This window comes from Vigna umbellata, chromosome 1 (genome assembly GCF_029865625.1).
Source record: "Vigna umbellata cultivar VRB3 chromosome 1, Vumbellata_1.0, whole genome shotgun sequence".
Taxonomy (NCBI): Eukaryota; Viridiplantae; Streptophyta; class Magnoliopsida; order Fabales; family Fabaceae; genus Vigna; species Vigna umbellata.
This window is the reverse complement of record NC_142165.1, coordinates 4343872-4361764: the sequence shown is the minus strand read 5'-3', so window position 1 is coordinate 4361764 and position 17893 is coordinate 4343872. Positions and strand designations below refer to the sequence as shown.

At 32.5% G+C, this 17893-nt stretch overlaps 1 protein-coding gene, 1 non-coding gene and 1 pseudogene across 4 annotated transcripts in view; 1 reads left to right on the top strand and 2 right to left on the bottom strand.

Annotated features, from left to right (window-relative positions):
- The window catches only part of ACA9 (autoinhibited Ca(2+)-ATPase 9), a 30760-nt gene extending 19401 nt beyond the window's left edge, over window positions 1-11359 (top strand). For all 3 annotated transcript variants that reach the window (XM_088091962.1, XM_088091955.1, XM_088091958.1), the window contains exons 9-35: window positions 388-457; window positions 693-763; window positions 861-944; window positions 1026-1103; window positions 1182-1253; window positions 1993-2076; window positions 2184-2266; window positions 2372-2480; window positions 2562-2617; window positions 2738-2780; window positions 2860-2943; window positions 3758-3895; window positions 4227-4292; window positions 4403-4501; window positions 4692-4802; window positions 5163-5330; window positions 5563-5622; window positions 5761-5925; window positions 6158-6274; window positions 7224-7322; window positions 7642-7779; window positions 8797-8897; window positions 9451-9496; window positions 9577-9708; window positions 10518-10625; window positions 10720-10811; window positions 11061-11359. In XM_088091962.1, the coding sequence (XP_087948088.1) occupies window positions 388-457; window positions 693-763; window positions 861-944; window positions 1026-1103; window positions 1182-1253; window positions 1993-2076; window positions 2184-2266; window positions 2372-2480; window positions 2562-2617; window positions 2738-2780; window positions 2860-2943; window positions 3758-3895; window positions 4227-4292; window positions 4403-4501; window positions 4692-4802; window positions 5163-5330; window positions 5563-5622; window positions 5761-5925; window positions 6158-6274; window positions 7224-7322; window positions 7642-7779; window positions 8797-8897; window positions 9451-9496; window positions 9577-9708; window positions 10518-10625; window positions 10720-10811; window positions 11061-11172 (2586 nt within the window). In that variant the 3' untranslated portion in view covers window positions 11173-11359. The remainder of the gene's footprint in view (window positions 1-387; window positions 458-692; window positions 764-860; window positions 945-1025; window positions 1104-1181; window positions 1254-1992; window positions 2077-2183; window positions 2267-2371; window positions 2481-2561; window positions 2618-2737; window positions 2781-2859; window positions 2944-3757; window positions 3896-4226; window positions 4293-4402; window positions 4502-4691; window positions 4803-5162; window positions 5331-5562; window positions 5623-5760; window positions 5926-6157; window positions 6275-7223; window positions 7323-7641; window positions 7780-8796; window positions 8898-9450; window positions 9497-9576; window positions 9709-10517; window positions 10626-10719; window positions 10812-11060) is intronic.
- A 3138-nt stretch (window positions 11360-14497) lies between these two features.
- Window positions 14498-14570, bottom strand: TRNAK-UUU (transfer RNA lysine (anticodon UUU)). Its single transcript has one exon. It is a non-coding gene; the product is annotated as a tRNA-Lys (tRNA).
- Window positions 14571-14711: 141 nt separating this feature from the next.
- Window positions 14712-16192, bottom strand: LOC124846656 (aspartic proteinase CDR1 pseudogene; annotated as a pseudogene).
- Window positions 16193-17893: the final 1701 nt, after the last annotated feature.

Here is a 17893-nt window from a genome sequence, read left to right as displayed (position 1 = left end):
AAAATAAAAGTGTAATGCTAGGTTTTTCTGGAAATATATATTTCGGAGTTATCGTTGGCCTGCATCATTAACTTTTATATTATTAATACTTGAGTACATCATACAGGATAAAATAAAATAAAATCACCATGTCCCATTTACATACAGTTAATATTCACTTCATGATGCCTTATGGTGTTTTCTGACATTGCTAAATTTTAACAGTTTACCCTTTGCGTTTTATTTTGGGACCCCTCTGTTCTATTTATATGCCTGTTGATACATGGTGCCTGGTAGTGAATCTTGTGATTATTCATGTTAGTTGAATATATTTGTTTGCTATTTTCTATGAATTGACAAAGGCACCTTTCTCGAAAGTTTATCCTTCCCATTATTTGTAATTGATAGGGTTTGGCTGAAGGATGGTATGATGGGGGAAGCATTGCTTTTGCAGTTTTGCTTGTCATTGTAGTTACAGGTATTGCATATATTATATAAGTTTTTTATATAAATAATCAGTGAAATTTCCTTCCATCAAAATATCTATCCATGTTTATAGGGGAGATATGTCGAGATTTGGCGCGTGATCAAAGTTATATGTTTCCTTTGGACTATTTATACTTTTTCTGGAATATTAGTCACTCTACTACAAGCTGTATCAATTTATTTCGAATACTGACTTTATGCTAATGCTTTTCCTTTTTGTCTATCAGCTGTCAGCGATTATAGGCAATCTCTGCAGTTTCAGAATTTGAATTCAGAAAAACAAAACATACAATTGGAGGTGTGTAACATTGTATTAGTTGAACGTAATGTGTAAGATTCTATTATTCGAACTTAACACTGGGCAACTAAATTTTATTGTTTCGAACTTGTTACAGGTTATTAGAGGTGGGAGAACAATTAAAATGTCGATATTTGATATTGTTGTTGGTGATGTCGTACCCCTTAAAATAGGAGATCAGGTGAGTTTGTATGGTAGTTGAGTTTTTCTGGACATTGAGTAGTTTTCTTTGTTCACTGATTATGCTGTATGCCATACTCAGGTTCCTGCTGATGGAGTATTAATCACGGGCCATTCACTTTCAATTGATGAATCCAGTATGACTGGTGAAAGCAAGATTGTATGTTTTATTTACTTTAATTGATCAGATTTTTGGTTATTAATTCTTATGACTTTTAATGAAATTAGTGTTGTGTAGGTTCATAAGGATCACAAATCACCATTTTTGATGTCTGGTTGCAAAGTAGCGGATGGAGTTGGTGTTATGCTGGTATGGCATGATATTTTATTATCTTATGCTTTTGTTAATATGAAAAATGCTATATGGTGAAACAACTCACAGAAAGAAAAATTAAAACAGTTAGTTGCATTTTCGAACATTTACCTTTCAATCTTGCTTCACTCTCTCTCTCTCCCCCCATGATTGGTTCACTGTTTTTCACAAGAAATTTCTTAATAAAATATATAGCATTGTTGACAAAAAATTATTTAGGGTTCTGAATTCTTTTAGTGCATAAAGCTCTCTGGCTTATGAAGTTTGTTATATCATGCTTCTAGGCACAAAATTAGATGTTCATGTACATAGGGGATCCATTCCCATGTACTATATTCTTGATTGTTTATACATTCAATCAATTAAAATATTTTGAACTGGATCACTTAATGCTATCTCTTTCATATTGGAAATGTGAAATTATTTTTTCATTTGTAATAATAAACTGTCTTTACTATACTAATTTTTTGATGAATTATTCTTTTTAATTATTAATTATAATAATAATTACACGTGTCTTTCTAATGCTATGAATTTGATTCTTTGAACCATTATTTTTGTTGAATTTTTATTATCATTCTGGTCTTCATTGCCGTGAACTGGCGTTCTTCTTCTCCATGCACAAGTGCCCAAAATACTCCTGTGTTGTTATGCTTGTTGTGATCTTTAAGGAAATAAATCAATTATACAGAATGCCACCACCAGAAGTCACATTTTAGACTGACATTCGTTGTAGGTTACTGGCGTTGGTATTAATACCGAATGGGGATTGTTGATGGCAAGTATCTCAGAGGACAATGGAGAAGAAACTCCGTTACAGGTTCCCCCTATTCCATCCAAACCAAAAAAGGAAGGCTGTTACTTTAGCTGTAGCTTAATGGAAACATAGATGTTAAAAGTGTGATTACTTTATTTGATATGTAATAGGTACGCTTGAATGGAGTAGCAACCTTTATTGGTGTAGTTGGGCTTAGTGTAGCTGTTTTAGTGCTTGCCGTCCTCTTGGGCAGGTAATCTAGAATTGCTCTATATTTTTTTTTCTTTTTTTATGTTGTAACTCATCTAACCGTTTTTATACCTTTTTGAAATGCTATATTTTGACTTTGAAATTGTAGATACTTTTCCGGCCATACCAAAGATGTAGATGGACAAGTTGAATTTGTCGCCGGAAAGACTAGTGCCAGCAATGTAGTAGATGCGGTCATCAAAATTTTTACCATTGCAGTAAGTGCGAGTTTTGAAATATTTTACATATTTTTTATTTTTTTATTTTTAGTAGTTTATCACCAAATGCATGCCGTGCAGGTCACAATTGTGGTTGTTGCAGTGCCTGAAGGTCTACCTTTGGCTGTTACCTTAACGTAAGTACAGGTGCCAAGGTTATTTCATATTTTCATTATGCAACACAGATATGGCCAAAACTGGGCCACTGATATTGTTTGCTTCTAATCTGGGTAACTCCTGTGCCACTTTCACACTAGCTTGGCATACTCAATGCGGAAAATGATGGCTGACAAGGCCTTGGTAAGTACCTTTTTCCTCATCAGTCTTTTATGTTATTTTTAGTTCTAAATAACATCTCTGACGACCAAAAATTGTGCAGGTTAGGCGGCTATCCGCCTGTGAAACTATGGGCTCTGCCACAACAATTTGCAGTGATAAGACAGGAACATTGACCTTAAATCAGGTGAGTTTCATTATGAGGCTTGGACAATCTAGAGGGAATTATGACTACAGCTTTTAATTTATGTATAATCTATAACAATAATAAAGACGATATCCCATTTTGATTTGCACATTTGTTTTAGCCTATTATTTTATGCTTTAACCGTAGAGTATAAATCCGCATTTTCTCAATTTCTGTTCAATCTCATCCCTCTTCTGTTTTATGTTGTATTGAAAAGAATGTTATTCTAAAGACCAAAAATGCTGACAAAGGTAGGTCATGACTCGTCATTTTGCTAGTTTACAATTCTGCAAATGAATAAAAGCTTATTGAGTTATCAAGCTATTTAATTTCCCTTCCCTTAATGTAGGCAGTTTTGGGCTCACACAACAAATTAGAAATTACCCTTAATTTGCTTGTCACTCTATTGTTGAATAAAATTTTGGTAGTTTTCAGTATAACTTCATAAAGATGAATACCCAATGATGCTTTCGAGTTGATGAAGCAAAATGGCTTCATTTCCATTTTCGTTCTCAAATAATCGGCTTCTGTATGGATGGGAGAAAGATACCTCGTATTTTAAGGATAATGAGGAGACGTATAGAAAATAAACTCGGAACAAATGTCGCTTAATGACTGGATTTAGTAGTTTGATAGACCCGTTGTGTATCTGTTCATATTTTTATAGTAGTCATAGACATTGTCTATTTAGTAAGTTTTACAATTTGTTAAAAACCTTCTATCTTGCCCATTATGCTATCTCCAATTCATCTTACTTTTCTTCATTTAATTTAAATACTTGAATTACTATGATGTTTACTTTATGACTTTACAGATGACTGTAGTGGAGGCATATGTTGGGAGCACAAAAGTAAATCCACCAGACGACTCATCAAAGTTGAATCCAAAAGCTTTGTCTCTGATAAATGAGGGCATTGCACAGAATACAACCGGAAATGTTTTTTTTCCCAAGGTTTTCCTTTTGTTCATGATTTTAACAATTGTAGCTAGAATCCCCTTTTATGAGTTGCTGTGCTAAATTAACTCAAGGGTTTGTTCATGGTCTTGATTGGATTTTTATTTAGGAGGAAGAGTACTTTGTTAATTGGTTTTCTATTTACGGGTATGAGATTACGTTGGTCTTGTTGTCGATGTTAGTAGCATAAAAACTAATAGAAAAATCTTTATTAACCTATTATCTTCCTCTTTAAATGTCACTACCATCGTTCTAACTTTATGAACATTTCGGATTACTATTTCTTGTGCCCAAAGAATTAAATTTGTTGCTGTATTTCATTTGGTAGGACGGTGGAGAGACAGAGGTGTCTGGATCTCCTACAGAAAAGGCAATTCTTTCATGGGCATTAAAGGTAGTGCCCGTACTGATTTTTTTTTTTGTGTATTATTTTTTTCTTGGTCACTCCCCCCACCCTCCTTCTAATCTGTTGATTTTGAAGATGATCTAATTTGAATTTGGCAGCTGGGAATGAATTTTGATGTTACCAGATCAAATTCAAAAGTTCTCCATGTGTTCCCCTTCAATTCTGAGAAAAAGCGAGGTGGTGTTGCTTTGAAGCTGGTAATCATTTGACAAAAATATTTACTGATGCACCTTCTCATTTGGAGCAATCTTTGAACTAGCTCAAGATATTTATTCATCCATGTGTTTCAATTCGTAACATGCATGGTTGCATTTTTTATTCATTTACATTAATTTTCTATCGTATTTTCTATGCCAATCAGATATACTTATGCAATTTTCTTGTTAGGGGGGTTCTGAAGTACATATACATTGGAAAGGAGCTGCAGAGATAGTTCTAGGAGCATGCACTCAATATCTTGATTCAGATGGTCAAATGCAATCCATTGAAGAGAAGAAGGTTAGTAAATGTAGTTTGAAGTCCTAGAGAGTTTACTTTTCTCCAAAAAAAAAGTCCTAGAGAGTTTTCCCGATGGAATGAACTTCATTTAGTTAAACATTTGAGATGTAATTTCTTTTGGTTTTTAAACTATCAGAAATGAAGGAAAAATGCATGGACTAAGGTTACCACCATATCTCTTTTTTCTTATCAATGTGATTATAGTGTCATTTGAAATTACTCTGATGTAGAATAAAGCAATTATATAATATGGTAATATAGCCCCTGACCATTTCTGCAAAATTATCACAACTGAGAGCAGGTGACCATTTTTTGGCAATTTCCTAACTATTTTGTATCTATTTTAAAATCCCTTTGCAGGCTTTTTTCAGGCAATCTATTGATGACATGGCTGCTCGCAGCTTGCGTTGTGTAGCTATTGCATACAGGTCATATGAACTAGACAAAGTTCCATCTAGTGAGCAGGACTTAGACCAATGGTCCTTACCGGAACATGAGCTTGTTTTGCTTGCTATTGTTGGAATAAAGGTAAACTGCAAGGGTAGATTTCTTGGTTCATTGTCGTAACTTTTGACACGTCTCATTACTGCCATTTTATGTACAATTGAGTCTTTCATTCTGGCATATTCATTCATATTCTTAAACCCCAAACCCTATTATTTGTTGCTGAGGTTAGAGATTGCTTGGTCCTTATCCCGTTCAAATTACCCTGCAATCCTTTATTCTTTATTGTTATGTTAAAACTAATCTGTATCTCCAGGATCCTTGTCGCCCTGGTGTCAAAGATGCTGTAAAACTGTGCTCTGATGCCGGTGTTAAGGTAATGAGTTTTACGTTTGTTGGTTATGGTTTAGGCGTGCTGTCATATTGTTTGTAATTTTTGGCTTTACTATGGCAAGGGTGTTACCCCAAAATGTAACATGGGAACCCAACACATTCTGTCGTTTCAAATTTACAGGTACGCATGGTTACCGGGGACAACCTCCAAACAGCTAAGGCAATAGCTTTAGAGTGTGGAATACTGGCTTCAAGTGAAGAAGCCGTTGAGCCAACTATAATTGAAGGAAAGAAATTCCGTGAACTATCTGAAAAGGAAAGAGAAGATTGTGCCAAGAAAATAACTGTATGTTTCTTTCTTTATGATTTCTACTTCTATTTTTGGTGTATTCACTTTTTTGGGTGGATGTTGTGATTTTTTTGTTATATGCATTATCTGATATTGATAGATGGATTTTTTTGTCGTCCATTTTTAATCTTGTACAAGGAAATGCTGTTCATGTTAAGAACTCTAGCCACAGATTACATCCGACTTAGTTATGTAATTTTTTTCTGACTATTAAAACGAATAATTATAGGTCATGGGGAGGTCTTCTCCTAATGACAAGCTTTTGCTTGTGCAAGCCCTACGTAAAGGAGGGGAAGTTGTTGCTGTCACAGGAGACGGCACCAATGATGCTCCTGCACTTCATGAGGTCTGTCAAATTCTTTGGATGCATCCCTTTGACTGAAAATCATATTTATTTCAATGTGAACACATTTGAACATTATGTCATGGAGCATCCGTATATGATTGGCATGACTTACATAAACTTTTCTCATTAAAATAGATAGACATGAAGTTCTGCGTACTTCGTTCTTTAGTAGGGAGTTGTTCTAATGTATTCACGTAGGATTGTAGAGGCAGTTGAATGCCAAAAGCCTGGTGAATGTCAAAAGTTTACTGCGATCAACACCATTCCGGATGTAACAATAATTACTAACTTTTGGAATACAAATGCAATCAGTGGTGATTTTAGATATTCTTTCTATGAACAAAAACCTTTTTCTATCATGATGCCAATAGCTGTTGCCTTCTAATAGTACATTCTAAAAATAAACCAGCTTAATGTGTTTGAATAACATTTGAAAAGTTGAAGTGGGGAGGAAGAAATGAAGAGAGACGGAGAAAAAGCCAGTCTCATTGTGTGCTTTTTAAGGAAATATTAAGGGCTGTTTAGTTTAATAAAATGTTTTCTTCTTTCATTTCTTGATTTCACAAATAGTTTTTTGCATATATTTGATAACAAAATTAACTACTAAGTGAAAAAGAGTTGACCTCTTCTGTAATTTTTTATGAAAAAGGAAGTAAAAACAGAAAATGTTTTCTAAAACTGAAAGAATGCCATTATTTGTCAGCAAAGTGTTTTTCTCCGCAAGACCAGTAAATTGAATGTATTTCTTTCTCTTTTTTTGGCCTTAAATTTAATGCATTTCTAGCAACAGATTTGTTGCAATTAACATAGAGATGCCTTGGGTAATTCCTGTGTAATAGTTTTCTTCGTGCTTGCTGTGCCTCCGTTTCTTATTATTAAAATAATTCCTGTTAACTAAAAAAAAACCTTTTTATAGTTAATCTCGTGCTTTACTATTTTGTATTTTTAGGCAGACATTGGTCTTTCTATGGGCATCCAAGGAACTGAAGTTGCAAAAGAAAGTTCAGATATTATAATCCTAGATGATAACTTTGCATCAGTAGTAAAGGTTGGTGTTCTCTTTAATATATTCACAGGCTTCGTTATGGTACTGTCTTATTTTTCCCGCGACTTTGCCTAGTAATTACTTAATAGATTCTAGAGAAAGTTATTTCTTTTTCGTTTGCCTTTATTTTGTTTTGTTAGGCTTTTATTTTGAAGTTTTCCTTTTTGACTCTTCCGACTTAAACCAAGTGGCTATGAATTTAGCATGGCTGAGAAGCAAGCAATTTTGTTACTTAAGGAGTGGTTTTTTTCACCATGATACTGGTGTCCAATAGATTGGTCAACCTATAATTGTGTATGAGTCTATATCATTCTTTGTGCAGGTTGTCCGCTGGGGGCGCTCTGTATATGCAAATATTCAAAAATTTATTCAGTTCCAGCTTACAGTTAATGTTGCTGCTCTTGTAATAAATGTTGTGGCAGCCATAACTTCTGGTGATGTTCCTCTAAATGCAGTACAAGTACGTATCTCCTCATCTCTCTTTTTTAGTCACCTACATTTACACCCTAATACTCTGCTTGGATGAGGTGTCAAATAGAGAGGGAAAGAAAAAGAAAATAATACAGGTGTATAAATTGAAGGAAAATCAAACAGAAAAGAGATGTTGTTTGGACAAAATAAAAATCAGAAGAAATGAAGAAAATTTTCTGTGCTTGTTTGAATGAAAGATAAAGTGTGAAAAAGTAGAGGCATGGTATAAAAAATTCTTTTACACTAATTAAAATAATTAAATATTACTTAAAAATGTAAATTTTAATTATAGAATTTTTTCTTAATATAAGATTATTCATTGCTTTTTGTCAAAAAAAAATATTTAAAAAAAAATGCGGACCTATTAAAGCGGAAAGAAGGTGAAAAATAATAGGCAATCCAATCAGATTTCGACCGCAGCCTAAATCTTGAGGCAATGAAATTGTGGGCCCTTCTTTATCTTGTCAATTATAAACAAGCTTTCCTGATTTTCTTTAATTTATTGTAATCTAATATTTGTAAGATGTACTACCAAGCGGATTGAGCTTGCTTCAAAGGTATTGTTTTGGATGGGCTGCCAAACCGCGATGATGAGTAGAAGTAGCTTATTCCTTTTTGTTTAGTTCAGCACTCACCTTTGTGAATTATATTTCTCATGGGTTTAGTGTTTGTCATTAAGAAATAAGATTGAGAATTACGTACAAAAGCAGATTAGATGCATGTTTAAATTAAACTTTGAAAATATAAGTTTGCTTTAAAGTATGTCGATAAAATATTTAATTGGATACTAACAATCGAAAATACTTTTACTTATCTTTTTTTTTTGTAAGTATACAAACTAAAAGTATTTTTACTTTAAAAAAAGCAACTCATTTGTTGTCTCTGACCGAAAGTTTTGCTCCAAATGTACGTTTGACGTTCCCTAAGCAGATCCCAAATATCCTAAAATCGTTGTCAATGAAAAATGGTGTAATTTTGGTTTTGATGTACATGCTCTTGGGTGCAGCTTTTGTGGGTCAACCTTATCATGGATACACTTGGGGCGCTTGCACTGGCTACTGAACCGCCAACAGACAGCCTAATGCGCAGATCACCAGTTGGCCGAAGGTTTGGAATGATTGGCTTTCTCATTCAGCAGTTTAATATTTTTAGTACTCTATAACTGCGCAGATCTGGCATATAAACGCCCATGCACATATACATGTCTATCACTTGATGCTGGCACGGTCTATAGGAACAGGTTGTCTGATTTTCTGATGCATAATTTCAACGAGAACGGCATAACGTACTGTTGGTTTTGAGTCACGCTCTACAATTGTTTTTACGATGATGTTTTCATTTTTCAATTTAATTTAAATTTCATGTAAAAATCTATTTTCTGCTGTAACATAAGGATACAATGGAAGAGGACAAAGTACGGCGTAGCACTTCAGAGGATAAAGTGCACTTCTAATTAATTAGAATTGCCATAAATTAAATTAAATACATAAATGACGAGAATGATATAGATTAACTCAACAGAACTGGAAAGTGTGGCAATAATTTAATAAAACTTGTGGCATTGTTGAAGTTTGAGGCCCTTGCGTGCTGTTGTAGATGGATCTATTTGGTTTGAAGTTAAAATACACGTTTTGACTATGATCTTACGTTTGGCTTTCAGAGAACCTCTTATAACAAATATCATGTGGAGAAACCTGATTGTACAGGTAAATTAGATCAGTTTATTCTATGTAGAGACTTATTAATTTAGGTCCTATTATCTAATGGCTATTATTTATTATCGTAGGCTGTCTATCAAATCACAGTTCTTCTCGTTCTTAACTTCCATGGTGAAAGTATTCTACCCAAACAAGATACTAGAGCTGATTCCTTTCAAGTAAAGAATACTTTAATTTTCAACGCGTTCGTCCTGTGCCAAGTAAGTGATTTGAAATATGTAAATTTGATATATTACGCTAGTCTTTGTCTCTGAATAATCACTGTTTTACCCCTTTCTTTTCCTTTTATATATTTTATCCTTTGCTTGTTGATTTTTTCCGTTGTTGATGGACTGAACCCCTTTATTCTCGTTAGTTAATCTGCGATCTTTTGTAATTTCACTTTCAAAGAAAAGGATTGTTTTTATTTGTGATTTTAGAATTTCAAGATGGTATTAAATACTATTTTTTCAATTATATCCTTATAGAAAAAAGAGAAAAATATTATGTAAAATTTCAAAGCTATAAACAAGAGAGATAGATAACATACCATAAGATTACAAATAATTTTAGTTAAACCGAAGAGACGAATTACTTGTTGAATTTGTTATAATCTCAAATGTCCGATAGTGAAAAGAAGGGTGTACTAGAAAACTATTGATGTTCTAGTATTTTTTTCTTTTCAAAAGATTAATGTTTTACAAAATTCAAGTTTCATAATTTTTTTTCACGCATACCCTTAATTAAAATAATTAGATTAAACTGGACTTCCAATCTTTTTGAAAAGCAATTCAATAATGATTTTAGATAAATATGTTAAACTTTCAGTTCGTTTGCAGAAAGAAACCAAGTGTCATGTTCAATTATTGAATGTGTAGAACAGTGGAGTGATGTGTTTAAATCCACTTTACCCTTCATCGCATTTTGAAAGCGAATTGCAACTATAAATGTACTATACTGATGGGAAGATTTTTTAATTTACTAATTCGGCCAATTCTTATGAAACAATTTTAATTGTTTCAAATTACAGTTATTCAATGAATTCAATGCTCGGAAACCCGAGGAAATGAATGTTTTCCGTGGGGTGACAAAGAACAAACTTTTCATGGGAATTGTTGGAGCAACCTTTATACTTCAGGTGAATAATCATCTCCGCTCTATTGTGTTCTTAATTATGATTATTATTATTTCTTAACATTTGTTTGCCTTCTCACTCTACTTCAAATTGTTAGATAATCATCATCGAGTTCCTTGGAAAGTTCACCTCAACAGTGAGGCTTGATTGGAAGCTGTGGCTTGCTTCTCTTGTTATTGGCTTTGTCAGGTTAGTTAACTCATCTGCATTGGCATTTGATAACAACGGTTCTTGGAGTGCCAATGAATCATGCATTCTCGCTCTTTGGTCATTGCTCACATCTCAAGACCTCTGTGTGCTTCATTTTACAACACTACCACTATTATTGAATTCCTTCTGTAAACATATTTTAGCTTCGCTGTATGTATGATTCAAACAGAAGCTTCTGCATTTTGCAACAAATCTTATCTCATAGTTATTGCTTTTGCCATCTTCCAGCTGGCCCCTTGCTATAGCTGGAAAATTCATTCCAGTTCCAAAAACACCATTGGCTCGTTACTTCAAGAAGCCACTAAGGAGATTAAGAAGGTCTAGATCTCGTGCTGCATAATAGGCACCGGTTCCTGCAAGGGATAACTAGCAATTCATATTAAGCTAACTTCACAACAACTACAATATACAGTATATTATAACTACATATTGCTGAATCAACCTTCTACAATTCCAATGTAATGTATATTTACTAATAAATCCCAAAGGGGTTTAAGCATAAAGCAATCATTACGTTATTCCTTTTACTTCTAACTTCATTTCACTTTTTTAAGTTTTTGGTTCAAATGTACATTGTAACATCTCTAGATACTGTTAGAGTTGCCTCTATAAACAATATCAAACTGACTTTATAGCAATGGAGACATTCGATTCCGCAGACACAAAGTAAATAATAGCTTATTTTGGGCTTTTAGCCAGTTCATATACGTTTTGTTGTTTAGATCTTCTATACAAATTTTTACAATGCGAAAAATGACTGACTAATCGAGTTAATGTTCCTCCAATTATTACCATTCCTTTACAGGACTGTCATAATATTAGTTTTTTTTTGTTTCATCTACTAGTTGTACTGTCATGCAACGGACGGGATTTAATGAAGTGCAATAGACGTGTTTTTAGAGATAAATAGTGAATAAATTTCTTTATATAAGATTTGTGACCAATTTATTGAGGAAAAGGTTAATTATTAGAAACTTATAAATGAAGACATGATATGATATAAAAATGTAAGAACTTACCGTTTCATGAAATTTAGTACACTGTCTATATATATAATATATGAAGATCATAATGAGGTCAAGCCATATGCATTTCAATATTTAAAGATTGGAATCAAATATATATGATAAATGGAAGAACAAAAGTTGAATAAATGATTATGACAAAAATATATGCACATGGTCCCTTCTAAAGGTTTTCAAATATTTCTTTATAAACAACATTTGTAGTTGTACTCTTGACCTTGTTATTATCATCCAAAATGAGTATCCTTAAATTTTTTTTCACTCTTGATACTCATACATATAATTGTCCATGTGTAAAAATTGGATGTGGAAAATAAAGTTCAACTTTACATGGAGATTATCCTTGACTCTTGTTTATTGTCATTGCAAAACAAACATATAAGGAATTGCCTTCGTTGAAACTTGAAAGGTAATATTGAATTAGAAGATATAAAATCCATTATTGAGATGAAAACTTTATCACCAATGTTTTTGCCAGTGATTACCATAACAAATATGACAATTTTATCCAAATCAGTTACTTGCAACCTTGTATCACCACACAAACAATTTCCATGGTCAATATTTCTAAAGAGTATAAGCGATACACCTACTTTCAACTTAAGTGTATGATTAGAAATTCCTGAGCATTTAATATCATTCAAGAATTATGTTGTAAATCATTTAGCCTGTACCTTTTCATTTTCATTAGATTGACAAGGTGTATCATCACTTAATAAGTTTCTTATTAATCAGGTATAAGAGATAGAATGAAATTATTGGCTTTTTCTACATACTCAACTGTAGGACATAGTATTGCAAGATCATCAAAGAAATTAGGATTGATCATATCATTCAATAACTTTGAATGAACAAAATCCACTAAAGACTGCAATCATGAACCATTATTTTTAATTAGTAAATCTTTTGGTATTTCAATATTGTCTTCACCATTTTCATTCAAATCCATCTTTTCATTATCAATTTGTAAACTCCAGTAAGCAAATTCTTTTATATCATTGACATGGCCAATTGTAATTCTAGTCCTTAATCTCATGTTTTATGAGAGCTTAAGAATTTTCCAGTGTCTCCATAATTCAAAATAGTTTATTGCACTTTTCACAATGTCATATCTTGAAGTTTTCTTAACCACAGGCGAAATTTGTCTTAAATCACCTCCCAAAACAACAACTTTTCAACCAAATGGTTTATGAGCATTTTCTTCCTTTTTGGCTCTCACAATATCTCTCAAAGTTTTATCAAATGCTTCAAAACACAATCGATTTATCATTGGGGCTTCATCCTATATAAACACATACCCACTCCCACACACACTCTCTCCCCCTCTCCCCCCCTCCTCTCCTCTCTGTCTTTCTCTCTACTTGACCTTTAACACAAATCATACATTTTCATCTCAATTTATTTTCAAATACCACCATTTATCACGTAAAAAGCATTCAATCCCAATTATTTATTGAAAAATAACAATATAGTGAAAACCAACAATTTTTAACCGCTAAAATAATTTAAAATAGAATTTTCAAAATTTTGAAACATTGCTTAGCCTAGACTTGGGTCTTGCTTGCCTAGCTAGAGGTCATGCTCCCAATGAGAAACCTCTAAAAGTCTTATCATAACAACTCGTCAAGCGAGAAAATCGTCTTGTCTAATGATCCAATCACTAGAAGAGGCTTGCCCCAAAACTTCATTCACCTAATGATCAATCCTTTCTGAGCTCTCATGATTTCCACAAAGTTAATTTTTGTGGACTGAGATATTGCTCACCTAACAAACTAAAACATTAGGAGTGTTATTTAAAGGCTCACCCAATGATTTATTTTGGTTTGTCTAGTGAGAAATGAGATATGAACTCTCGGTATTTTCAAATAATTTATTTCACTCAACAAGAGGATGGCTCGCCCAACGAGTATGCATAAATAAAAATGCTTAGCAAATATATTAGAGCTTCAAAGTGACACCAATTGAACTCTTTAAAATTTTTCCTCATCCCAAATTGGTATATTTATTAAAAAAAACTCTCAATGAACCTATTTGACTAGTTTAATATATCAATTTAGTTCACTACTCACATAAACAAATACATTTCACGAGTATCAAATCACTCTCACATTTAAAAACTCAACAACATTACCACTATTCATCACCATAAATTTCATTGTTCCAAAATAAATAAGAATACCACATCATTCTCATAACAAAATCATTTAGCCTAGTGTATTATCAACAAAAATAAGTTAGCTTCTCTTAGCTAGACTAACCCTAAGACTTAACTACGTTCTAAGAACTCTAACATTCACATAAAACTCTACCTAAACATAAAAAATTCAAATACAATCTAAACATATATTAGTAGAGATTCATTTTGAACCTCTTTCACTCATATGTCTGCAAAATTTTTAATAATTGACTAAAAAATGAGTAAAAGAACTTACTCAATAAAATTATGATGAGGTAAAATTATAGTATTTTTTATGAAATAAAACTCAATTAACTTATTTTTCTATTTACAAGTCAAGCTTTTAATAGTAAAATAATCAAACATTATATTAAGCATATTAGGAAAATTCATGGAAGAAAAGTAAAACAAAATTTCCAAAAAAAAGACCATTACAAGTATGCCCGGAAATAAAATTCTACAATCGCCGTCTGTGGGAATCGAACCCACGACCACATGGTTAAAAGCCATGCGCTCTACCAGCTGAGCTAAGACGGCCAGTTGAATAATTGCGTCACATTTTATTAATTAAACTTTAATAAGAAATAATATATGACGACAAAGGAGGAACTCTATTCCATTAAGGCTCAATCATCCCGTTAAGTTGTCACAAACCGATGTTAAAAATGTGATGAGAATATGACGAGGTAGATATTTTATTATGTGAAAATAATTAAATTATGACAAAGAATTTAATAAAGTAAAAAAAAATAAAAATAAAAAGATCATGGAAACTGCATTCTTGAGAATGTTTCCAAAAAAATTCTTATTCAAAAAAAACCCTAAAAGCTTCGTTCCTTGTTACCCACACATCTCATCCTTCTTTAACTTCATCAACCATCACTAGTAGTGATCAACCTCTCTATGCAAACAACACCGTGAACAATCTACCTATTGATATTAAAATAAAAAAAACCCAATTAAAACTCAAAAATTCACGAGATATAAAAAACATTGCTACCTTTGAAGAAAAAATTGAAATTGGAATTGAATTGTTAAAGGGACATACCTTGGTGATTGCTCCTAAGGCGAATCAAAGAGGCATAAACAAAGAAAAAAGGAAAAGACTTTTTGAAAACCCGATTATTGATTGGAAATCTATGAAAAGGGGATTTGGGGCACCGTTGTTGGAGAGAGACACCACCGTTGCGACACGAAAAGTCGCAGGCTTGTCGTGAATACCGTATGGAGCTATTGCAGAACGAAAAACAGATCCTCCACGCCGTGAGCCAGGACTGAACCAGATCGCGTGACAGAGGCCACCCATTGCAACGAGAAATCATCGCGTATCCCGCGGCCACCGCTGCGCTTGCGAGAACTTCATCACAGACGACGCTTGCAGAAAGGGGATTTCAAATCTTGAATATACTTGTTTGATCGACAATTTCGTTTCCTATAAAAACAAGCACAAGTTTCTTTTCTTTTCTGTAATTTGCTTTAGTACAAGAAGCAAACTGAAACCTTTGAAGATTCTACGAGTTCTTGGTACAATCTGTTGGCTTGAAAGAGACAACTTTTGCTTCTAGAACAAACCCAATCAGATAATTTGACTGAACAAAGTTACCATAAATTTCCCCATTACTACTGGTGTTGGTGAACCCCAAGCAGAAAACAAAATCTTTTGGTGAAACGAAGGTTTGAAATGGTTCCAGTTTTACATTTACACCTTCAAAATGAGCAGTTAGCACAGGACCAAGAAGATTATTCTTTGTTCGATAGCAAAGTTGGATACCCAAATCAGGATCGTCCCCGACAGGTTCCATGGAAACTTGGTTCTTCACTTCAGCCACCACACGATCATAAAACTGTGTCGGTAAGATAGTTGGAGGTGTTCCAGAATCAAGAAACATGTTACCTTTCTCAACATTTTCTGAAGAACCATCATAGTGTATATACTTGTTTCCGACACTGATACCTAGTAAGGTCACAAAATAAGGTGTTTTGTCTTCCTTTGTAACCAAAGGTGTCGAAACCACACCACTCCCAGATACCTTACTCCCTCTGCCAAAACTCATTCTGCTCGAAACACTCACATCAGTGTGGAAAGGGGATTTCAATTTTTTAAGGTATCTGGGTTGGCGATTGGGGTTCGAAACCCACCAAGAAAAAAAATAACAGAATTGGGGAAAGGTTCAGTGAAGAGCTGAACGTGATGATTGATTGGAGGGAAGAAGCACCGTCGCCTAATGATACGTCTTTCAAAATTACAGTTCAACATTACTTAACGTGGTATGTGACAACTTAATATATAAAAGGTAAAATTTACTCAATTTTTCAAATATTTAAATTAAATTAAGACCATTTTAAATACGAGGATCACTTAAGATTCTGAATAAATTCGCGAATCATCCCAGAATTTAAACCAAAAATCAATTAAATTCACAATCAGTTATTATATAAATATCCAAAAACGTTAAATAAGTAGGAAATAGATTTAGCATTTAACAATGACGACTGTGAAATTAAAAGAAGTTAAGAAGTGTAAGAAACATAAAGTTTTTTTTTAAAAAAAAGAACTCAAAACTTGTGGTCTTCACAACCATTTTCGTTAAATTTAAATCAATAAAAAACGATACATCTAAAGGTTGTATTTCTAGCATTATTAAGAAAGAAATGAATGCATATTAAAAAGAGTTATCATTACTTTTCTTTTTATAAAATTAAGTGATTATATATTCATGAATAACTTTAAAAGAACAAAATAGGATTTATTCTAACAAAACAGTTTAAATGTCAAATTTTGAGCATACAAGTCAAAATAACAAAACTTTGTTTGCTATAATGTTTTATAGGTGCACATTTTGGGTTATCTTGGGGAAAACTAAGTAAGAAAAAAAAAAGAATAATAGTATATTAAATTCAACAGGATTAAAATAAAGAAATAGTGATACCAGGAGAAGACCTGATTAAGGTAGATAGAAACACTTACAAGATTTTATGAAATATAAGATAAAATGATTAATAAAATCCTCCCGAAACATTTCAAATTATAAATAAACAAATAGGTTTGTTATTAATTATATATATATATATATATATATATATATATATATATATATATATAACATCTTATTTTAATAGAATATTATTATTAAAATAAATATCACAATCAATATTTAAGAACAAATAATTTAAACTGGAATGAATTATTATCATCATCCCAAAAATAATTATAACAATATGAGGTCAAAATATAAAGCTCTATGACTCGATGTATAACTTGAACTAAAATATTTATTAAAAATATTAAAAAGAATTAACTAATTGAATTAGGGATTCCATCATTACTTTCTTTAGGCATATCCACTTTTTCATATATCAGAAATGAAATTAACCTTACATACAATTTATTCATAAAAACAAACATATCACAAGTAAAAATTTAAACAAGATTTAATTATCTGGATATATGCATTGATATAAGACTTTGACAAATTATATATTTGTGGTGACTTCTATTTATTTGTAAAGTCGTTGTTAATGAATTTTACCTTATCTAATACAATGTTAATCCGTTAATATTTTTCGTCAAGCTAAAGTTTCTAGACTATGATCTATTGCTCCTCTCATCGCATACATCATCCTTCTCTACATGAGACTGATTATTATTATAATGCTAAAAAAAGTTTGGATTCTTATATTAATACATACATTAATAAACTCATTCCTAATCATCCTTGAATTAGTACCAACCATCCGTGTACAAATCACTTATACATATAGTTTCATAATGTCCTTAACAACTTATAAGATTACTTTAAACATACAAAATAGTGAATATGGAAGACTAAATAATCCTGCTAATTTCTATCAGCGAGATC